The sequence below is a fragment of the Macaca mulatta genome, chromosome 2 (assembly GCF_049350105.2).
Source record: "Macaca mulatta isolate MMU2019108-1 chromosome 2, T2T-MMU8v2.0, whole genome shotgun sequence".
Classification (NCBI taxonomy): domain Eukaryota; kingdom Metazoa; phylum Chordata; class Mammalia; order Primates; family Cercopithecidae; genus Macaca; species Macaca mulatta.
Window position 1 is genome coordinate 161,157,086 of NC_133407.1, and position 23,566 is coordinate 161,180,651.

Sequence of the window (23,566 nt, forward strand, 5' to 3'; positions counted from 1 at the left end):
GAAGATATCTATATATACTTGATTATGTGTGTGTGTTATAAAATGTGTCTTTTTAAAAAAATCTTTTTTCAACTTGTTTGTTCTGGTCTCTGTCTTTGCTGTGAAGACTTTTTTCAAATGTCAAGTGATTTTCGCCAGTCCATTCCTATTTAAGAGTGAGCTTAGAAGTTCTACTCAAGAAGGCGTGTTGACCAGTGGGCTTCAGTGTAAGGCAAGCAGGCAGCACCTGCTGTCTGCTGCTCTGGGATCCACGCAGGGAGAGGGGCTGGGCACTCAATGTTTGGTACACAGATGTTCTCTTAAACAGTTTTCAGTCTAGCTCCTCATCTCACCTATGCCTGGTGCCCTAAGTCCAAAATCCCTCTGGTTCTGTTTCTCTAGAGAATAAACCTCCCATCTCTGGCCAGGGAAGAGCAAGGAAAGTTACTGCTGTATAGGATGGGGGATCCAATCAAGTAGTCTAATTGCTACTGATCTTGAATTTCATTCAACCTTGTTTTTATCTCTGTACTTGCCCCCTGCCTTCCCAGCAGCCTCCAATTCCTGTATCTCTGGGGCTACTCTTCTCTCCTGCAGGTACTAAATTTTCTCTACTCCATGGCAGTTACCACTCTTGGCTAGCAGCTCCCCATCATCTAAAAATTTGTTATCTTCTGTTCATAGTTGTTTTCCTTCCAATGTTCTTTTTTCTTGTGTGTTTATATCCTTTTCACTCCTTTACAGTTGTATTAATGGAATCCAAAAGGGGACGGGGATAAATGCATAGGTTCAATTTAGCGTGTTTCAAATAACCAAATGTTATTTATGTCTACATTTTAAATGACTGAAAAATGGAATGACCAATGAATTAAATGGATATTCTACAGATTCACTTCTGCATGGTAAGTTCCATAATATTTTTCAACTTGGAAAATATTTAAATTCTATTTCTATTTATGTTTTATCTTACCCTTTTAACTTAAAAGTCAACGTTTTATAATATACAAAAATTTAAGAGGGCTAGGTACGGTGGCTCATGCCTGTAATCCCAGCACTTTGGGAGGCCAAGGCAGGCAGATCACCTGAGGTCAGGAGTTCGAGACCAGCCTGGCCAACATAGTGAAACCCCATCTCTAACAACAACAACAACAAAAATTAGGTGGTGGCGCATGCCTGTAGTCCCAGCTACTCAGGAGGCTAAGGCATGAGAATCACTTGAACTCGGGAGGCAGAGGTGGCAGTGAGCCAAGATCACACCACTTCATTCCAGCCTAGGCGACAGAATCAGACTCCACCTCAAAAAACCCAAAAAGGTTAAGAGTGTATGTGTATACGTTATAAATTAATAGACATATGAGGGGAGGGCATGCCTGAATGTGTTACTATGATGGGAGTGGTCAGACATTTCAGGGAAAATAAAGAAAAAGGTTTGCGTTTCATTTCTGGGTCAGTGTAATGTAGAGAACAGAAGAACTATGGGAGGTGAGTTGTGAATGCCAACTGGGTTGCATAAAAAGGAAAATAAAAATAGAGGAACTTAGATGTACTAAACTATACATGTGGAAATTCAACAGTCCAGAGCTGACACTAAGTACCATGCGTCAGTTACACTCCACCTTTATATCAGTTGACACCCCATCTCATCCTCTCCTGGGAAATAGGCATTTGACAGGCAAAGAAACTGACACTCAGAGAGGTTAAGTGACTTGTCCACAGCTATACATTGGTAAGTGACGTAGCTGGGATTCAACCCACATCTTCCTGAGTTCAGGGACTACATATTTTCTACAACACTCTCTGTCTACTCAGGGCAAATATTAGCCACAATTTCCCTTCCAGAAATTAGTCATACTAATAATTACAATGTATTGCTTAAATAAAGTACCTGATTTCAGATTAAATGTCCTTGTTGTTGAGTTTACAATAACATCTACCTGTTCAGTGGTTATATCTCCAGTAGCAACCTGAAAAGTAATTGCACCAATTTTCATTTCATATGCTGTGAAATAAGGCTTAGAGACAGTCCCAACCACACCTGAAAAGAAAGGAAATAGGTAAAGAATGGGCTGGCTCAGCTTCCGGAGGAAGAGCACTCATCTTGGGGCCCTATTCTCTTCCCAGCCCGGCCCTCTTTCTTTTCCGCCAACATAAACCCAAATATTACCGTATCTCCTGGCCTCTTAAACAGCTAGGATTTCTTTTTAAAGGAAATTAGAAAATAATGCTTTGTGACAGTAAGCATATCTACATTTTCTGAGTTACATAGGATGAGGCAGAAATATCTGATTGTGCCAGTCTGTCTACTGGCAAGAGCTGCTGTGGTGTCAAGAGAGAGGAGTGAGGAAAAAAAGGCAGTGTGAAAAGGGCACTGTCCTTTCTTGCAGACAACACTCCTAGGAGGGTCTTTTATTACCACAGGTGTAGCAATATAAAGGTTACTCTGAAATCCCAGCACTTTGGGAGGCTGAGGTGGGAGGATCACTTGAGGTCAGGAGTTCGAGACCAGCCTGGCCAATGTGGTGAAACTGTGTGTCTATTAAAAATACAGAAAAATTAACTGGGTGTGGTGGTGCACACCTGTCATCCCAGCTACTCGGGAGACTGAAGCAAGAGGATGGCTTGAACCGAGGAGGCAGAGGTTGTAGTGAGCAGAGATTGCGCCACTGCACTCCATCCTGGGTGACAGAGCAAGACTCCATCTCAAAAAAAAAAAAAAAAAAAAAGACTGCTCAGAGGAAGTTGTGTTTAACCTGTTGACATATTACTCTCCACTCCACACTCTGAGGCTTACAACTTAGATATGCCACTTCAGCTCATCCCTTAAACCGTTTAGATCTACCTTTTGACATTTATAGAGTGGCAACAGAACCACCTGCCATGGGGCCATTGTACATGTTAAATAATATACTATATAAGACAGGAATCAGTAAAGTATAGTGTGCCAGGCACAGTTTCGTTATTTTTTATTACCATTTCTTAGAAACTGGTTTCATTACCATTGATTTGGTTCATGTTAATATGCGATTGCTTCTTTGTGTGCCCAGACAATGGGACATGCTGTAACACCTCCTCTATCACAGATTTGTTCTTCATGTGAATTAGCTTTGCCTCCTTCTATTGGACTTCAACTACCACTGAAGAGTTGCTCAGCAAAAGGAAATATTTCCTTAGCAGAATGACTTTACCAGACCTTGGGTATCTCCAGCTGTGGGAATCTTGGCCTTGTCGGGATTTATTCTTGACCATTTAGTGAATTCATCTAAAAATGCCTGGAAATAGAAATAGTTACTGACCACAACAATGTTGTGTAAAAATATTAATCCAATTCTTTGGAGCATTGATCATCCAATATCAAAGAGTTGATGACAATAGTTCTCAAAAGATTTCCTCTTCCTTCAGAGACTTCTTAAAGGACTGCAGCTCAACCTAGGAATTTTCTCAGCAAATAGCAGTGCTGATTTACTTTACCCTGGGAGTAATCTAACACTGTCCAGGCAAGTATGTCAGCAGGGGTGCTGACTCTGGCTCTGCAGGAAGTCACATGCCTTTTTTGTGACCACTATCAGTTATCCCTCCTCTTTTGAAACTCCATAATTCTAATCTCCTACATCCAATGTGCTGAGGGCAGTGCAGAGCATTTGTACGTGAGCGGGGTCAGGGCAACAACGTTCCTTGGCATCTCTGGCTGTTAGGTACATTCTGGGGGTGATTAACAACAAACACATACAGTGTGCTTCATCTCTTATGTCCAGCCAAAGCCTCCTGAATGAAAACATGAAAATTCACAGTAGAAAACCTCAGACATTGAAGTTTTGTTTAGAAATGAAAAAACAAAAAGGCATTTGGGTCGTGTGAGTGATAAAACTGAGCAATGGGTGACAGAGTAGAGTTATAAAGTTTCACTGGGGTTGTATTCATCCATTTTCTTTCTTTTCAGGTATCTTTGGGACTCTTTCTACTTTTTTTCTCTTTCTTTCTCTTTTCTTTCTTTCTTTCTTTTCTTTTTCTTTCTCTCTCTCTCTCTCTCTCTCTCTTTCTTTCTTTCTTTCTCTTTTCTTTTTCTTTTTGGACAGGGTCTCATTCTGTTGCCCAGGCTGGACTACAGTGGCATGATCTTGGCTCACTGCAGCCTCAACTCCCTGGACTCAACTGATCCTCCCACCTCAGCCTCCCAAGTAGCTAGGACTACAGATGTGCACCACCATGCCTGGCTAATGTTTTGTATTTTTGGCAGAGATGAGGTTTTGCCATGTTGCTCAGGCTGGTTTTGAACTCCTGGGCTCAAGCAATCCCCCTGCCTCAGCCTCCCAAAGTGCTGGGACGGGACTACAGGCGTGAGCCTGTACTAGTCCATGTTTCTAATTCTTGGTTAACAATGAAATTTGGGGCAGTTACTTTCCAGATTGCTACTGGAGATGTCACCCCAGTAAAGGGCAGATGTTATTATGAACTCAACAAGGACACATATATCATGAATATTTTGCTAATAATAATTTACCCCAGTTTATCTTTGAGCAAGAAAATATGTCTCTGGATATTTTATATTTACTGGGGGAAAGAAAACTAAGAACCTTTGGGGCTAAATGTTATTTTTTAAACTGTTATTATTATTTCCGATGGATAAATTTACTTACAAACTACATCATGCAATACTTTGGAGTGTTTCTGGGGAATTTTGGGAAACATCTCTGGAAAGACCACACTTCCATCCAGAATGGGTAAGAATAACTAAGAACTTAAAAAACAAAATTATCTTTGATCCTGTTTAAGTGGTGATGTTAGTAAGTTGTAGCAATTTCCTGTCAGTCCTTAAAGTCAGGTAATGACTACAACCAGTTTTGGGGGTTTTCTATGTGCTAGATATCATACAAAACACTTCAAATACACCCCTTTTAATAGTTAGAACAACTCCGAAAGGTGTTATTATCACACTCATCTTACACTTGATAAAACTGAGATTCAGGCTGGGCGCGGTGGCTCACGCCTGTAATCCCAGCACTTCAGGAGGCCAAGGTGGGTGGATCACCTGAGGTCAGGACCAGCCTGGCCAACATGGAGAAACTCCGTCTCTACTAATAATACAAAAATTAGCCAAGCGTGGTAGCACATGCCTGTAATCCCAGCTACGAGGGAGGCTGAGATGGGAGGATTGCTTGAGTCCAGGAGGCGGAGGCTGCAGTGAGCCGAGATGGTGCCACTGCACTCCAGCCTGGGTAACAGAGCAAGGCTCTGTCTGGAAAAAAAAAAAAAAAAAGCTGAGATTCAGAGAGGTATGTCACCCAACTTTTAAATGGCAAAACTGAGATTAAACCTAGGTATACCATTCTTCTAATGTCAGTGGGAACTACTTAGTGTGCTTTGACTGCTTCTCCACTGCTGAATATGGTGCTGCTATTTCTAGTTCGTAGACACTCACAGACTTGTATAGACTGGTCTATTCTATCCAAATAACTAAATCTTTGAGGCTTCTCTTATTCTGCCCTTTCCCCATAGATAAAGCCATGACTTAGCTTTCATATAGTCAGTGTTAAAATGTCAAGGCCGTTTTTATGCCAATAACTTTCCACTTCTTTCTAAGAATGTATTTATTATCGATTAGCTTGTCTGTTGATGAACTGTCTAGGAACATGAGTTATCAGTGTTGGCTCATAGTTAAGTCATATGGCAACCTCCCATTAGCAACTATCACTTATGGGCACAGGAGTAGAAAACACAGTTATTCCTAGATCTATAAAAACATCTGAATGCTCTTGGGTTCACTTGCCAGAATTAAGCAGATAGGATATGTAAACATACCTGACGGCCTTCATCGTCATTTGTATATACCAGAAAGTGGACTTCTTGTAAAGGTTTAGTTATCGGCCTTGCGCTGCTACTGTATTCGAACACTTCTGAAAGGATTAGTTTAGCAAAAACAGCTTTGGGAAACCGCAAATTTCCTGTTCCAATCATGGGAAATGTGATTGATGAGAAAGATAGCACTTCTACAGTTGTCAAACATTTCTTGACTATATTTGCCATGATCTGAAATGTGCAAAGTACATTTACATAAGTTAGGGCTTAAGTTGGTGGAAAACAAAGAGTTGTGGTCCCAGTAACTCTGACAAGGACCTCTCTGCTATTGTTGGCTTAATCAGGGCCTGAGAAGTCAGAAAGAGGAAACAAAAACAGGGCAGAGTACTTTCCAGAGAGAGTCACACTCATTCAGGAGAGGCGGGTCCACAGTGTGGGAATGGCTGCATAAAAATGGTACCTCAATGCAACTAAAAGTGGTGTTTATGAAGAATCTTTAACAACATGCAGTATTTATGTTAAGTTTTTTTAAAAAAAAAAAAAACAAAACAAAAACTGTATTGGCCAGGTGCGGTGGCGGGCGCAGTGACTCCCAGCACTTTGGGAGGCTGAGGCAGGCAGATCACGAGGTCAGGAGATTGAGACCATCCTCGCTAACATGGTGAAACCCCATCTCTACTAAAAATACAAAAACAAAATTAGCCAGGCTTGGTGGCATGTGCCTGTAGTCCCAGTTACTTGGGAGGCTGAGGCAGGAGAATGGCGTGAACCTGGCAGGCAGAGCTGGCAGTGAGCCAAGATCATGCCACTGTACTCCAGCTCCAGCCTGGGTGACAGAGCAAGACTCCGTCTCAAAAACAAAAACAAAAAACGGTATTTAAAAATGTTTAAAGAGAATATTGGGCCAAAAGAAGAAGAAGAAAAAAAAGATAATATTGGGCCTAACACGGTGGTTCACACCTATAATCCCAACACTTTGGGGGGCTGTGGTGGGCAGATAGCTTGAGCCCTTGAGTTCAAGACCAGCCTGGGCAACATGGTGAAACCCCATCTTTACAAAAACACAAAAATTAGCCAGGGATGGTGATGTGTGCCTGTTGTCCCAGCTACTGGGGAGGCTGAGGTAGGAGGATCACCTGAGCCCAGGAGGCAGAGGTTGCAGTGAGGTAAGATTGCGCCACTGCACTCCAGCCTGGGCGACAGAGTGAGACCCTGTTTCAATTAAAAAACAAAAAAAGAGAGAGAGAGAGAATCTCAACTAAGAAATAAATATGCTGTCCAGTTGCAGTGGCTCACGCCTGTAATCCCAACACTTTGGGAGGATGAAGCAGGCAGATCACCTGAGGTCAGGAGTTCAAGACCAGCCTGACCAACATGGAGAAACCCCATCTCTACTACAAATACAAAATTAGCCAGGTGTAGGGGCGCATGCCTGTAATCCTAGCTACTTGGGAGGCTGAGGCAGGAGAATTGCAAGAACCCGGGAGGCAGAGGCTGCAGTGAACCAAGATCGTGCCATTGCACTCCAGCCTGGGCAACAAGAGCAAAACTCCATCTCAAAAAATAAATAAATAAATATGCATGAAGTCATAAAGTTGACTTGAAGGAAATATAGTAAAATGTTAACTAAAGTTACCTCTTAAGGCCAGGCACAGTAGAAGCTCATGCCTGTAATCCTGGCACTTTGGGAGGTCGAGGCGGGTGGATCACTTGAGGTCAGGAGTTTGAGACCAGCCTGGCTAACATGGTGAAACCCCGTCTCTACTAAAAATACAAAAATTAGCTAGGCCTGGTGGTGGGTGCCTGTAATCCAGCTACTCAGGAGGCTGAAGCAGGAGAATCACTTGAACCCAGGAGGCAGAGCGGAAGTTGCAATGAGCTGAGATGGCGCCACTGCACTCCAGCCTGGGTGACAGAGCAAAACTCTGTCTCAAAAAGAAGAAGAAAACAGTTATCTCTTGATGGTTGGATTATTATTTTTATCGTCTTTTTGTACTTTTCTATATTTTCCACAATGTAATTGTATTACTTTTTTATATTCTGAAAAAAAGTTGGGAAATTAAAGTGGGAGTGGAGGTGGGAATGATGTTATCGAAAGGGCACTGACTCTTTTATTCTTCACCGCAGTGCTGGGCACACCTCTTTGCTATACTGAAAGATTATTACATTACATCTTAGACACCCCTCCTGTAGAATCCCAGTGACTGTTGCTACTTCCAAGGGTCAATTACTCAGAAATAACTGGTAGTTGTGATGGATTCTCCATGGAATGTAATAAAGATTGCAATAGACAGACAGGGTTCAATCAGTACAGGGTTTCACAGCCTAGGGCAGACACTTCATTGTTGTGGGGACTGGTGTGTGCATCATAGGATATTTGGCAGCATCCCTCGCTTCTACTCACTAGATGCCAGTAGCAGTTGTAACAACCCAACTGTCCTCTGTAGGGCAAAATTGCCTCCCTTCAGCACAGATCTACACCACACCAGAAGAAGATTCCCAAAGCTACCAAGTGAGGTGGAGAATTAAGAGCGTTCCCTACCTGCCAAGAAGTCCCCGCTCCATTATTCCAATCTGGAGCCACGGCATGGAGCACAGCTTTGCAGTCCAGATTGCAGCCACTTGTCATGAATACGTTACCCACTTTTTCCTCTGTTTCCCGCCTGCTGTCATCTAACTCTTTCTGGAGCATGGGACCAGCTTTCTGCAAAAATGCCCGAGATAGTGGTCCTCCTCCAAGCTGAAGATTCATGGGAACAGTGTTGACAATGACATCAGCCTTAACGAAAATAGCAACAGTTAAGAGATTGAGTCAATAATACATAATGACTGAGCACCTGTAAATTTACTGAGTATTATGGGCTAATGTACGGATATGTTTTGCCTGTCATACTAACATGTCATCCCCACCCTCGAGGAGCTTACAGTCTATTGTTAGCACTGAAACACCATGATGAGGTCATTTCTAAAACTTAGACATTAAGGAAATATATTTACCACTGCTGTGAAATCAAACATAATGAGTCAGAGTAGAGCTATGAAAATGAGTCAGAGACCAGAGGCAGAGAGTCAAAGACTGAGAGAGAGAAATGGAGAAAGAAGAAAAGTGAAAGTGAAAAACAGAGACAGAGACAGAGAGAAACAAAAACACAGAAAGATTGAGACAGAGAGACGGGAAGGGAGAAAGAATTGCTCTTAGGCTGGCAGGAACTGAGAATATTTATTTTGAATTTAACAATATACCAAAAGAAAGACTAGGTCGATGTGAAGGAGGGTATGGTCGACCCTGAAGGCCTTGGCAAAGGAAAATCACTAAGGTGAGGGTAGGCAGTATCCATTCTAGCCTGTCCAGGGATATCGAGTTCTCCAATGTCAATGCTAAGGCTGTTCATTTGGTGAAATGAGGGTCATAGCCTAATGCCATGAGATGTTACATATTCAGCCCGTAACTCCTATTAGTCAGATTTTGTGTTCACCAGAAACCTTCTGATTCCCTGGTAATTTGGGAGTAGGAGGAGACAAACACCCTCATGATGTGGCTTTTTTTTAATTTTAATTTTTATTTGTTTATTTATTTACTTTTTTGAGACACAGTTTCGATCTGTTCCCCAGGCTGGAGTGCAGTGGCATGATCTTGGCTCACTGCAGCCTCTACCTCCCAGGTTCAAGCAATTCTCGTGCCTCAGCCTCCCAAGTAGCGGGAATTACAGGCATGTGCCAGCATGCCTGGCTGATATTTGTATTATTAGTAGAGATGGGGTTTCGCCATGTTGGCCAGGCTGGTCTTGAACTCCTGACCTCAAGTGACCTGCCCACCTTGGCCTCCCAAAGCGTTGGGATTACTGGAGTGAGCCCAGCCTGATCATGTGGATTTTGGTTGTCCTCGTTCTTTGGGGACTCTTCTTCATGGTAAATTAAAAGATGTCTATGTCTCTGAGACATATAATAGGTTATATTTCTCAACTTAATAATTAGCTTTCTTGGGTCCACTTATATAATGTTAGTTAGCATATGAGCTATTATATGAAGTTAGCATAAACCAATGTCAAGATCCGAGAAGCCCCCTGCAGAGACAAGAATGAGCAAGCCATCCAAGAAACAAAACAAAACGAAACAAAATTGATCTAGCCCATGTTCTCCTCACTCCCACTTGCAGTTTCACTCTCTGTTTACTGATTCCTACACAGTTTGGGGAAGCAATAAATTAACATGTAAAAAAAATAGGCCAGGCGTAGTGGTTGACGCCTGTAATCCCAGCATTTTGGGAGGACGAGGCAGGAGGATTGCTTGAACCCAGGAGGTCAAGACCAGCCTGAGCAACACAGTGAGACCTTGTCTCTACAATTAAAAAAAGAGGAAAATTAGCTAGTGGCCTGTATTCCCAGCTACTTGGAAAACTGAGGTGGGAGGATTGCTTGAGCCTAGGACATTGAGACTGCAGTGAACCGTGACTGCGCCACTGCACTCCAGCCTAGGTGACAAGGCCAGACTCTATCTGGAAAAAACGAACAATGGAAAAAGTAACCTTGTCATAACGTTTAAATCAATTCAAAATAATCAAAAGACATGGTTAAATATACAAATATTAGTTGGTATAGAATTTCAAAAAAGATAGGAAAATATTTAGATTGGAATAGTGAGTGAAGACCTTTTAAAGGGGATAAGAATTTGAGATAGGCCTTGAAGAATGGCTGTAACTGGGTCAGGTAGAAAGAAGGCAGCAAGGCATTCAAGGTGTGTGGAATAGGATTGTGACCAGGTGTGGTGGCTCACACCTGTCATCCCGGCACTTTGAGAGGCCAAGGCAGGCAGATCACATGAAGTCAGGAGTTCGAGACCAGTCTGGCCAACATGGCAAAACCTGGTCTCCACTAAAAATACACAAATTAGCTGGGCGTGGTGGTGGGTGCCTGTAATCCCAGCTGCTTGGGAGGCTGAGGCAGGAGAATCACTTGAACCCAGGAGGCGGAGGTTTTAGTGAGCCGAGATCACACCACTGTACTCCAGCCTGGGCGACAGAGCGAGACTCAGTCTCAAAAAAAAAAAAAAAAAAAAAGAAAAGAAAAGAAAAGAAAAAGAAAAAAAGAAAGCATAGGATTGTGAAAGATCAGAAAGTAGTTCAAATTTAGCTGAAGCAGAGGTTCAATAGTGAGAAGAGGGGCTGGGAAGAGATTTAGGGCCAGACGATGGAATACTTGGAAAGTCACACTTTTGTGGACTTCGCCCTATAGGTAGAAGGAAGACACCAAAGATGTATGTGCAGAGAAGTACCTGCTAAAATCATGTTTTTGGAATATATATCAAACAGCAATGTGGAGGACAGATTAAAGAGTGACAAGGAGGTCAGGGTAGTACTGAGGCGTGATTGGGGGTTGGGAATGGTGTGTACTGAAATGTGTATTGTAGACAATAGCAATGAAAAGGAAAGGCATGTACATGAGATATTTTGAAAGAGGGCTTATTAGGGTTTGGAAACTAACTGGATAGGAGAAAGAATTCAGAGACGAAAGATAAAGTGAATTCCAAAGTTTATACAGCACCACCCAATGGTAAGAATGGTAAATCCCAATATGAGTTGACATGAAATTTATAATCAACTCGGTGGACTGCATAGTGAAAAGACCTTGGTTTCTTTATCTATAAAATGTGGGCAAGTCATATATATCTTAATTAGGTTGTAGTACTAATTGAGTAAGGTAAAGTATAAAGTGGATCATCATAAGGGGATAATGATAATAGCTATCATTTTTTTGAGTCCTTTTTACGTGCAAGGCAGGGGATAAGTGCTTTATATGAGTTATTTCATTTTAAGCCTCATAACAACCTTCATATTATCATCATCCATATTTATAGATAAGAACTCTGAGACATAAGATGGATATTGACCAAAATCAGTGGCTGTTGAGTGGTGGAGCAGTATTTGAACCCTGCCAGAACGGACTTTAGAGTTCGTCTACTTACTCACCACACTATGCCTACGCCTAGAGTGAAAAATAAATTTACTGTACTTTTATATCATCCAGTTCTTCTGGTCATATTACTCACCAATCACTCTCATAATACTCAGTTGCACAGCTCACTATTACCAGTAGCCATGGCAATTATCTTTCTCATTGCAAACAAAATAATTACAATTCCAGTTTTATAAGTAAGTCTCTTGAGTTTGATTAGTGCGAGTCAGATCAATTCTGTGTAAAATGATAAGATGCAACTTCTAAACGTGCTGATTTGAGGACAAAGTCCTGAACCCACGTGACAGAGGACTCTAAAAACTCTAGAGAACATGAAGAAAGCAGCTGGTTGCCTCCCCTCTGCCATCCCATTAACTACAGTAAATGCAAAGAATATTTCCAGTGGCTCCTAATCCAGAAGAGTCTCCCAGTTTCTCAGCAGAGTTCTCTTTCTGTTAGTCCTGCATGTCTGCCATCTGAAGGTAAACATCAGGTGTCCAAATGGTGGGGCTATAGAATTCTAAGAAGCATCTGGACCAGTGATTCTCAGCCCTAGCTGCATAAGATAATCACTTGGAATGCTTTCAAAAACTATTGTCACCTACACCACATCCCTGACCAATTAAAGTCAGGATCTCTAGGGGTGAGGCCTGGGAGTCTGTATTTTTAAAAGGTCCCCCAGATGATTATGATCTGCAGCCAGGATTGAGCATGATGGATGTCAACTATAGGAGGATTATAGGGCCTGAATCTTCTGTTAATTGGTGATTCCAAGGAAGAGGAAGCAGTAGGAGAGGAGGGATAGGCAGCAGCCAGGGTGAGGATTTAGCACCTCTTCTGGTAACCTTTATCCCTCCTCGTTCTTCCCGTGCTTCTGCAAAGTGCTCAGGCAGAAGCAAAGGTGTGTTTGTGAAGGGTGATTCTATACTGTGGTGTACACATATCTTCCTCAATAATGCTGACTGGCGCAGGAGAGAAAAATAGAACTGGGTTGAGAGTAAGTCAAGATCAGTTACAGAGAAATAAGAGATGGATCTGCAAACTCTTGTTTGTGGTTAAACTTGAACCCCTCCACATGAGTACATGTGGAAGAATATAGGGGATGGTAAGTGTATTTCTGCATAAACTTTAAGTGGGTTTAACTTCTCAAATTTATCTTTGATATCTTTAATCTTTGATTAAGACAAAGAACAAGTTAAATCATGGAACAAGTCACAGAACAAGTTAATTAGATCCCATTGTTCCTTGGTAGATTTATTAAATGGCATCACCTACCCAGATATATAGAACATCTCCACTTATCAACTTGAGATTCAGACCTTCTTTGGTTTGGATTGAAGCTACAACATTCCTGATTGAAAGGCAATCTTTCTTGCTGAACTCGTCTCTGGACTGTGGAGAAAACAGTAAAGCATTACCAGCAATGCCAATTTCAAGACTTCCCTTAGGCCAGGTGCAGTGGCTCAGGTCTGTAATCCCAGCACTTTGGAAGACTAGGTGGGAGAATCACTTGAGCCCAGGAGTTCAAGAACAGCCTGGGCAACATATTGAGACCCTATCTCTACAAAAAATAAATTTAAAAAATTAGCCAGGCTCAGTGGCATGTGCCTGTAGTCCCCACTACTCAGGAGGCTGAGATAGGAGGATTGCTTGAGCCCAGGAGATCAAGGTGGCGGTAAGCCATTATGGCACCACTGCATTCCAGCCTGGGTAATAAAGTGAGGACCTGTCTCAAAAAAATGAAAAATAAATAAATAAACTTTCCTTATAGGTGTTCGTACGGAAAATAACTATTACATTTCACAGAATTCTCTAAACTCATAACTCGGCTCTGGGATTTAAAAGCAGATAGTTTATTATTATAATGTTTGAACATCAATTGTATTTAATATCCCAAATGCCAGTGAGCTTTTTTACTTATCCCCCTAAGAATCCTAGCATAGCCAACCCTGTCTGTATTCCCCAGCCTTTACTGTTTAAATGCACCCTGGATATATTTCCAACTGTATTTCTTGCCTGGGGACTTTCTTTAGTGACAGACCTCATTTGGCTTGCTGGTGTAGCAGAGAGGAAGTGCAGGTATATTGAACCCCCCTCCACAATCCCCCACCACCAGCCCTCATCCAGTGGTGGACAGGAGCTGGTATAAATATATAGCAGCAACCTTGCCTCCCAGAGAGATTCACTGTGAGTTTCCCTAGTGGGATCAAGTGGGAGCTGATTTGATGATGTGCCCCATCGGTTTCCTTTACTTTCTTTCTTTTTTTGTTCTGAGACGGAGTGTTGTTCTGTCACCCAGGCTGGAGTACAGTGGCGTGATCTAGGCTCACTGCAACCTCCGCCTCCCAGGTTCAAGTGATTCTCCTGCCTCAGCCTCCCAAGTAACTGGGATTACAGGCATGCACCACCACACCCTGCTAATATCTGTATTTTTTTCTTTTCTTTTCTTTTTGAAACAGAATCTTGCACTGTCACCCAGGCTGGAGTGCAGTGGCACGATCTCAGCTCACTGCAACCTCCGCCTCCCGGGTTCAAGCGATTCTCCTGCCTCAGCCTCCCAAGTAACTGGGATTACAGGCATGCACCACTACACCCAGATAATTTCTGTATTTTTTTTTCTTTTTGAAACAAGAGTCTCGCACTATCACCCAGGCTGGAGTGCAATGGCGCGATTTCGGCTCACTGCAACCTCTGCTCCCGGGTTCAAGCGATTCTCCTGCCTCAACCTCCCGAGTAGCTGGGATTACAGGCACCTGCCACCACACCCGGCTAATTTTTGTATCTTTGCAAAGATACAAAAAATTATCTTTTTAATTGTTGGCCAGGCTGGTCTTGAACTCCTGACCTCATGATCTGCCCTCCTCAGCCTCCCAAAGTGCTGGGATTACAGGTGTGAGTCACCACACCCAGCCCTAATTTCTGTATGTTTGTATTTTTAGTAGAGACAGAGTTTCACCATGTTGACCAGGCTGGTCTCAAACTCCTGACCTCAAGTGATCCACCCACCTCCGCCTCCCAAAGTGCTGGGATTACAGGCATGAGCCACTGCGTCCAGCCTATTTCCTTTACTTTCTTAGTCAAATAAGTTGCACTTGAATCCTGTCTTAGGGTCCTCTTCAGGAGGCACTCAAACTAAGACATATCCCTGAGTACTCCATAATAATGCATTTGGAGTTTGACTATTAATCGATCATAGAATTTTAAAATTTAAAGGGTCATGACAGACCATCGAGGATAGAAACTTCATTGGCCTGAAAAGGAAACCAGTGTGCAGATGGCTGAAATCATTTGATCAAAATCAAACTACTAGCTAATGGAGGACACAGTACTTGAATCTGGTCTCTTGACACCCAGTTCAGTTCTACTCTTCATGGAATCTGAGCTTATCCACCTCATGGTATTTCTCACACAAATGGCAAAAATATAGTACATGTTACCCCTCTTGCACCTGTGACAGACATTACTAATCCATATCAGCATTCTTTTTCAATCAACCCAGATCTAGTCTCAATCTTCCTCAACAGAGCTCCAGGCAACAATTATCATTTGGTCAGAGGTAATCCATGAAACAAAACCTATTTTCCATGCCTGATCTCACTCAAAAAGGATATCAATTTTCTTTGTTTAAAATTGTTTTTGATTATTTTTCACTCTCTGCTTTGGCAGTGGGTTTCTGGGCAATACCTTCACTTGCTCAAGAATTTAATGATTTGTTACTCTTCTGCATGCATGCTGGCATGTTTGATGAAAGTTTTATCAGTGATCTCCCACCCTAAGAATTCTTTGGGTGAGAGTCTTTTAAAGCATCGATGTGAAGACTAGAAAATCTCCCAAAAGAACTAGCTACATTCTCAGTCACATTTTGGTTTTCCTTTTTGTTTTGGTTGGTGCTTTTTCTTATTGTCTTTAATTGTGTTACAACTCTTCACATCCTCCAGACAACCAATTATTATGACCATTTTCTTGAACATATCAAAATCAAAATCCTATCATCCTCTACACTGTTTTTTATGTCTTCCCGTACTGCTGGCTTCACATTGAATCTGATGACTTGATATTTAGACACAATGCAAGAGAATTTTTTAGAAACATGTTCTCTTCGGGTCTTGATGACATTGATTTTTTTCAGTCTTCCTTGAGTGAGCTGGGTGGTTGCAGACCTGTGTGTTACCTCCAACCCCTTGCGGCTGCCTTGGGGTCATGCTACCTCACAGTGACAACTTTTCATCTTGTGATTTGTCATTCTGATCAGGTGATGCATTTTAGGCAATAACTTCCATATGTGAGGATCCAGGGCCACCAGGAGTGCTGCTGGCAACTTTCTCAGAGACTTTTCCCCTTGATACAAGGCTGTGCCCAAAGACATAACACTGGGACACAGAAATGGGCCTTTCATTGAAGACCCAGGCTTTTTGCCCAAGTAGGTGTCCAGCACCAAAAATAAAAATAAAGGGTAGGCATCATTCAGACAAAACCAAATGGTAATTTTTAAAGAGTAAAAGGTACCTCTTGCACATAAATCCTGACACCATGAGACTGAAATAGAATGTCTTCCTAAAATGGCACGACTGTCAACAGCTCAGTGAGGGATGTGACATTTGTAAATGCAATGGAGGTAATCCTCACCTAACAGAACGGATCGATTCCATACATGTTTACTTAGCCATAAAGTTTTATCATTTTGATCTGATTTTCCCATTGACATTTGTCATAATATTGAAAAGGTAATTCTTTTCCTGAAAAAGTGTTGCCCTTAGAGATTCAATAAATACAAGCAACAATGCATAAGCAATTCAAAATAACCTATTTGAAGTAGGGTTATTAGTACTTTTGAAAAGAATGGTTATAACAGTCAAAAATATTAGAAACAGTTGTGTGCTATAATCGAAAGAAGTCATAAAATTAGGTCAGATTCCCTAGCAACAGAGCCTGAGTTTGGGATTCATGTGCAAGTAATCTACAATTGCATAAGGTTGTGCCCTCAGGAGAAACCTGTAGGAAGTGAGAGATGAAGATAGAGAAGGGGAAGAAGCTAAGCTAGAATATGTTTTTAGGTGTACCCTGGTGTCTGCCTGATCTCCCAGGGAGCTCTGGAATATATAACTTCCATAACAGCATTTGTCCCTCCTCGGGTCAAGGGAGCTCAGTTCCTCTACCTCCATACCAGTCAGTTATTGTCTACAGACCATCTGATCAGGAGATGAATGTCAATTCCCAGGCACCTCCGGGAGAGGCACCCTTCAGTCTCCCAAAGGCAATCCCCTGGGGAAAGAATCTAAGTGTGAGTCCTTAACAGTAATACAGTCAATAAGCAGTTGGCTTATGAATGCACCTGATAAGTAAAAGAGACCAAGCCCAGGGCATCTGGAGAGGCACAAAAGAAAAGAAAGACCACTAAGGAAAGTCCAAAGAATAACTGCACAAGTTTGAGAGAAAGAGAACGTGACTCAGCAGCTAAGTCATATAAAAATGTCTAAGGGATCCTGATGGGCAGTAAACTCAGTACGAATTAACAGTAATGTAGCTCTGTATAAGAAAGAAAAAAAACAGGCTGCCAAATGCTGGCAAGGATGTGGAGCAGTGGGAACGCTCATTCATTGCTGGTGGGAATGCAAAATGCTACAGCCACTTTGGAAGACAGGCAGTTTTTTACAAAACTAAACATACTCTTCCCATATGATTCAGCAATTGCATTACTTGGTATTTACCCAAATAAACTGAAAACTTTTGTTCACACAAAACCTGCACATGAATGTTTCTGGAAGCAATATAACTTTATTCATAACTACCAAAACCAAGATGTCCTTCTGTAAGTGAGTGGATAAATGAACTATGGTCCTTCCATATGATAGAATATTATTTAGCACTAAAAAGAAAAAGAACTGAGTTATCAGGCCACAAAAAGACATGGAAGAAACTTAAATGCAGATTCCTAGGTGAAAGAAGTCAGTCTGAAAAGGCTACATACTGTATTGTTTAACTATATGACATTCTGGAAAAGGCAAAACTCTAGAGACAGTAAACAGATGAGTGGTTGCCAGAGATTTGGGAGAAGGAAGGAGAGATGAATTGGTGGAGCACATGGAATTTTCAAGGAAGTGAAACTATTCTGTATGATATTGTAATGGTGGACACATGACATTATGCATTTGTCAAAAACAATGGAACAGGCCAGGGCAGTGGCTCACACCTGTAATCCCAACACTTTGAGAGGCTGAGGCAAGTGGGTCACCTGAGGTCAGGAGTTCGAGACCAGCCTGGCCAATATAGTGAAACTCCATCTCTACTAAAAATATAAAAGTTACCTGGGCGTGGTGGCAAGCACCTGTAGTTATGGCCACTCGGGAGGCTTGACCCAGTAGGTGGAGGCTATAGTGAGCTGAGATCACACCACTGCACTCCAGCCTGGGTAACAGAGCAAGGCTCTGTCTCAAAAAAAAAAAAAAAAAAAAAACACACACACACACAAAAGACAAACAAAATCCAATGGAACTATACAACACAAAAAGTGAACTCTAAACTATGGATGTTAGTTAATAACAATGCATTGGTTCATCAATTGCAACAAACGTATCACACTAATGCAAGATGTTAATAATAGGGAAAACTAGGGGAGAGGGAGTATTTGAGAATTTTCTGTTTTCTGTTAAATTTTTTTCTGTGTACCTAAAACTCTAAAAACAAAGTCCATTCATTAAAAAAAAAAGGTAAAATGAATTTGGGAGCAATACTAATAGAAACACACTAATGAGAATGTGCACGAATAATAACTTTATTCTACTTTTCACTGTTAAAAACAGGCAACACCTGTGGCATGTGCTTACTTCAAAGTGCCAAATGTTGCAAAGGGATTATGAAAGCTAGATATGTTCAGAATAGAAAAACCGACACCCTGAAAGGATGCAAAACCATGTCACATGAGGATATGCAGAAGGGAATGAGAATCTTTGACTTGCAGGAGTAGAGTTAATGAGTGGGGTGGAATGCAAGAGCAGTGGTCTTTAGACATTCGAAGGGCTGCCTTATGAAGGAATGATTTCTACAACTCTACACTGGTATGTAGAGCTATAGTAAAACATATTTGGGCTTAACATAAAGCTACATTTTTAAATAATTAGAACTGCCCTAAGATGGAATGGGTCAACATGGGAAACAATAACCTCCCAGGCAAGCAGAAGATAGACCATCACTTAGTGGTCTGGTTTTACATCTAAGTGAACTCTTTTGCCTTTTTTCTCCCATATTTTTCTTAATTGGACTCCCTAGCCTATTTTAAATACATTTTCCTAGTAAAAACAGTTTTATTTAGTACTCGTATCAGAGGTGATAGCAATGAAGGACAGTGAAAATGAAAGAGTGAAATATTTAAATAACATTTAATAATGGCATTTTGTGCTTATATCTGCTAAGAATTACAGCTATCCAGAACACAACTCATACCTGTTATTTCTCACCAAATTAGTAACTTGTGTTTCCCATTTGTTCTTAATTTGATAATTGTAACAGCTTTATTTATTGGGTACCTGTTATGTGTCAGATATTTTGTAAATATTGTCTCAATTTAATCTTCACAATGAACCTGTGAGACAGATTTTACCTGTACTTTCTGAATGAGTAAACAGGCCTGGTGCAGTGGCTCACACCTGTAATCCCAGCACTTTGGGACACCAAGGTGGATGGATCACTTGAGGCCAGGAGTTTAAGACAAGCCTGGCCAACGTGGTGAAACCCCATCTCTATTAAAAATGCAAAAAAATTAGCCGGGCATGGTGGCAGGCTTCTGTAATCCTAGCTACTTGGGAGGCTGAAGCAGGACAATAGCTTGAACCTGGGAGGCAGGGGTTGCAGTGAGCTGAGATTACACCACTGCACTCCAGCCTAGGTGACAGAGGGAGACTCTGTCTCAAAAATATGGATGGATGGATAGATAGATAGATTTTTTTTTTTTTTTTTTTTGAGACGGAGTCTTGCTCTGTCCCCCAGGCTGGAGTGCAATGGCGCAATCTCGGCTCACTGCAAGCTCCGCCTCCTGGGTTTACGCCATTCTCCTGCCTCAGCCTCCCGAGTAGCTGGGACTACAGGCGCCCACCACCTCGCCCGGCTAGTTTTTTGTGTTTTTAGTAGAGATGGGGTTTCACCGTGTTAGCCAGGATGGTCTCGATCTCCTGACCTTGTGATCCGCCCGCCTCGGCCTCCCAAAGTGCTGGGATTACAGGCTTGAGCCACCGCGCCCGGCCTGATAGATAGATTTTATCTTCTAGTCTATATATATATATATATATACACACACACACACATATATATGTTCAAGGTGACTAGAAGATAAAATGATTTACAAAAATGGAGTAGCAGAGCTCACTCCTGGTATAGCGGATAAGGGCACACACATTGGAGTCAGAGAGATTTGATTTTGAATTCTGGCTGTAACATTAAAAAGGCCATTTACTGTAAGGCTTAAAAACAAGGGTTGCCTGGGATTTGAATCCCAGCTGCACCATTACTGAATGTGTGACTTTGGGCAAGTCATTTATGTTCTCTATGCCTTAGTTTCCTCACTCAGAAAGTGAGGATAATGATACTACTTGCCTCACAAGGAGATTAAGAGAGTTAACATTAGTTTAATGGTTAGAACAGTGCTATGCGCATGCTTGACTTTCCTCTCTTTCTTTGCCTTGTCTGGTTTTCGTTTTTATTTTTATTTTTATTTTAAGTTCTGTGGTACATGTGCAGGATGTGCAGGTTTGTTACATAGGTAAATGTTTGTCATGGTGGTTTGCTGCACCTAAATACCCATCACCTTGGTATGAAGCCCAGCATGCATTAGCTTTTTTCTCTAATGTTCTCCTTTCCCCCACCTCACCCCTCAACAGGCCCCAGTGTGTGCTGTTCCCCTCCCTGTTTTCATGTGTTCTCACTGTTCAGCTCCTGCTTATAAGTGAGAACATGTAGTGTTCAGTTTTCTGTTCCTGTGTTAGTTTGCTGAGGATAATGGCTTCCAGCTCCATCCATGTCCCTGCAAAAGACATGATCTCATCCTTTTTATGACTGCATAGTATTCCATGGTATATATGTACCATATTTTCTTTATTCAGTCTATCATCAATGGGCATTGGGGTTGATTCCATGTCTTTGCTATTGTAAACAGTGCCATAATGAACATATGCATGCATGTATCTTTGTAACAGAATGAATTATGTTCCTTTGGCTATATACCCAGTAATGGGATTGCTGGGTCAAATGGTATTTCTGGTTCTAGATCTTTGAGGAATCACCACACCATCTTCCACAATGGTTGAACTAATTTACATTCCCACCAACAGTGTAAAAGCATTCTTCTTTCTCTGCAACCTCGCCAGCATCTATTGTTTCTTGACTTTTTAATAATCACCATTCTGATTGGCATGAGATGGTATCTCATTCTTTTAATGAAGGCCCATTGTGGGATGTCTGGAATCTCAAAGTAGTGTGCAACCATAGTTTGCAAATGAAATGTAAAAGCTGTCGTCTGTCTTACCAATTTTTTTTTTTTCTGAGACAGAGTCTTGCTCTGTCACCAGGCTGGAGTACAGTGGCGCGATCTTGGCTCGGCTCACTGCAATAACCGCCTCCCTGGTTCAAGCAATTCTCCTGCCTCAGCCTCCTGAGTAGCTGGGATTACAGGCATGCACCACCACGCCCAGATAATTTTTGTATTTTTTAGTAAAGACGCAGTTTCACCATGTTGGCCAGGATGGTCTTGATCTCCTCATCCCATGATCTGCCTGCCTCGGCCTGCCAAAGTGCTGGGATTACAGGCATGAGCCACTGCGCCTGGCCCCAATATTTTTAAGAAAAGTGACAACTTTAATGTTGGGTGTTACTCCCACCCTGAAATCACCATTGGCTTCTGGCAGGTCACTAAAAGACTCCATGAGCAAGGTTAGCATGTTCTGAGTCATGATGTCTTGGACATTGTGAAGTGCAACCAAAAGAGAGACTTGTAAAGGATCTCTTTTGCAAATTCATCTATTTCATCCATTTCCACTTCTTCCATTTTCTCCACTCTTCTGGAAAGTATTACTTTTGTACCTGAATGTTCCAACTTACTGATTTTTAAGGAGACAGAAACACTCAGGATATTTTTATGTCTGATTTGAGATTTGAAAGGATTTGGCTTTTATATTACTTTCTATTTTTAAATACTTTGGAAGAAAATAGATTTGATTCATTGCCTTATTCTTTTAATAACAAAGCAAATAGTAACTCATTGGCTAAAATATTGCACAAAGTTAAACATTATATTTTGTAAAGTCAGATTTACTTACCAAATCATGGGGGAAAAAAGTAAGAAACATGATAGTAAATGATGGCGATCATCCACTGATTTAAATTAATAGAACTACAACATTTTACCGCAAAGAAAGAAGTTTCTGTTACTGCATAACAAAAGGACAGTCTACAGATGTAACCAAGACACAGAAGTGTTGCATATTCAAAAAGAAGACTGGGTTTGAGTAGACCTTTATCACAAAGGAAGGGGACAATAGAGACTCTGACTTCCATTTTTCATTGTTTTTTATCTTTGAAAGAGAAATAAAGGAGCTTTCCCTTAGCATAATAGAGAGTCAAAGTCAACAGTATTCACAGTGAAGAAGAAAAGTCACTCTCCTTAGAAGTAGCAAAAATCAAAATAAAACAAAAATCAGATATGTGTTCTGTCACTACTTTGCTTCAATATATTATTTGGAACTCTTCTTGGTCATCAAAATAAGGTGAGGAAAAGAAAGAGGGTAAGTATAGAAATGAAAATGATAAAAAGTTATGCTTTACAGGCTGGGTGCGGTGGCCCACGCCTATAGTCCCAGCACTTTGGGAGGCCGAGGCAGGCGGATCATGAGGTCAGGAGATCGAGACCATCCTGGCTAACACAGTGAAACCCCGTCTCTACTAAAAATACAAAAAAAATTAGCCGGGCATGGTGGAGGGCACCTATAGTCCCAACTACTCAGGAGGCTGAGGCAGGAGAATGGCGTGAACCTGGGAGGCGGAGCTTGCAGTGAGCCGAGATCGTGCCACTGCACTCCAGTGACAGAGTGAGACTCCGTCTCAAAAAAAAAAAAAAAAGTTATGCTTTACAAATAATACAACGTATTGTGAAAATAAAAAATAATAACATGATTGAGAAAGTGAAGACAACTCACAGAATGGGAGAAAATATTTTCAAATCATATAGCCGATAAGACTTGTACCTAGAATATATAAAGATCTCTCACAAGTCAACAATTTTAAAAAATCCAATTTAAAAAACGACAAAGGATTTGAATAGACATTTCTTAAAGGAAGATATACAAATAGCCAATAAAGACATTAAAAAGATGCACATCATTAGCCATTAAGAAAGTGGAAATCAAAATCACAATGAGATGCCACTTCACCCCACTAGGATGATTAAAATGAAAAAGACACATTGCTGGTGGGAATATAAAATAAGGCAACCATTTAGGAAAACAATGTATCAGTTGCTTAAAAAGTTAGTTCACTTCAAGGTATATACCCAACAGGCATGAAAACATACATCCACACAGTAACCTCTACAAAAATGCTATGGACTGAATGTTTGTGTTCCTCTCTAAATTCTTAAGTTGAAGTCCTAATTCCCACTGTGATTGTATTTGGAGCTGGGGCTCTTGGGAGACAATTACGTTTAGATGAGGTCATGAGGGTGGACCCCATGATGGGATTAATACAAGAAGATGAAGGGACAAGCCCATGTGAGGAAACAGCAAGTAGGGGCCATTGACAAACCAGGAGGAGGGCCCTTACTATGAACTCTACCACGCTGGGACCCTGATCGCAAACCTCCA

General features: G+C 41.5%; 1 protein-coding gene across 5 annotated transcripts in view; it reads right to left on the reverse strand.

Moving 5' to 3' along the window:
• The window catches only part of PARP15 (poly(ADP-ribose) polymerase family member 15), a 56,215-nt gene that overhangs the window by 18,944 nt on the left and 13,705 nt on the right, over positions 1–23,566 (reverse strand). For 2 of the 5 annotated variants that reach the window (XM_015129999.3, XM_077993817.1), the window contains exons 2-6: positions 12,999–13,115; positions 8,315–8,551; positions 5,776–6,003; positions 3,170–3,248; positions 1,865–2,014 (exon numbers count right to left, since the gene is read on the reverse strand). In XM_015129999.3, the coding sequence (XP_014985485.3) occupies positions 1,865–2,014; positions 3,170–3,248; positions 5,776–6,003; positions 8,315–8,551; positions 12,999–13,115 (811 nt within the window). The remainder of the gene's footprint in view (positions 1–1,864; positions 2,015–3,169; positions 3,249–5,775; positions 6,004–8,314; positions 8,552–12,998; positions 13,116–23,566) is intronic. The other 3 variants (XM_077993816.1, XM_077993818.1, XM_077993815.1) reach the window with 2 other exon arrangements.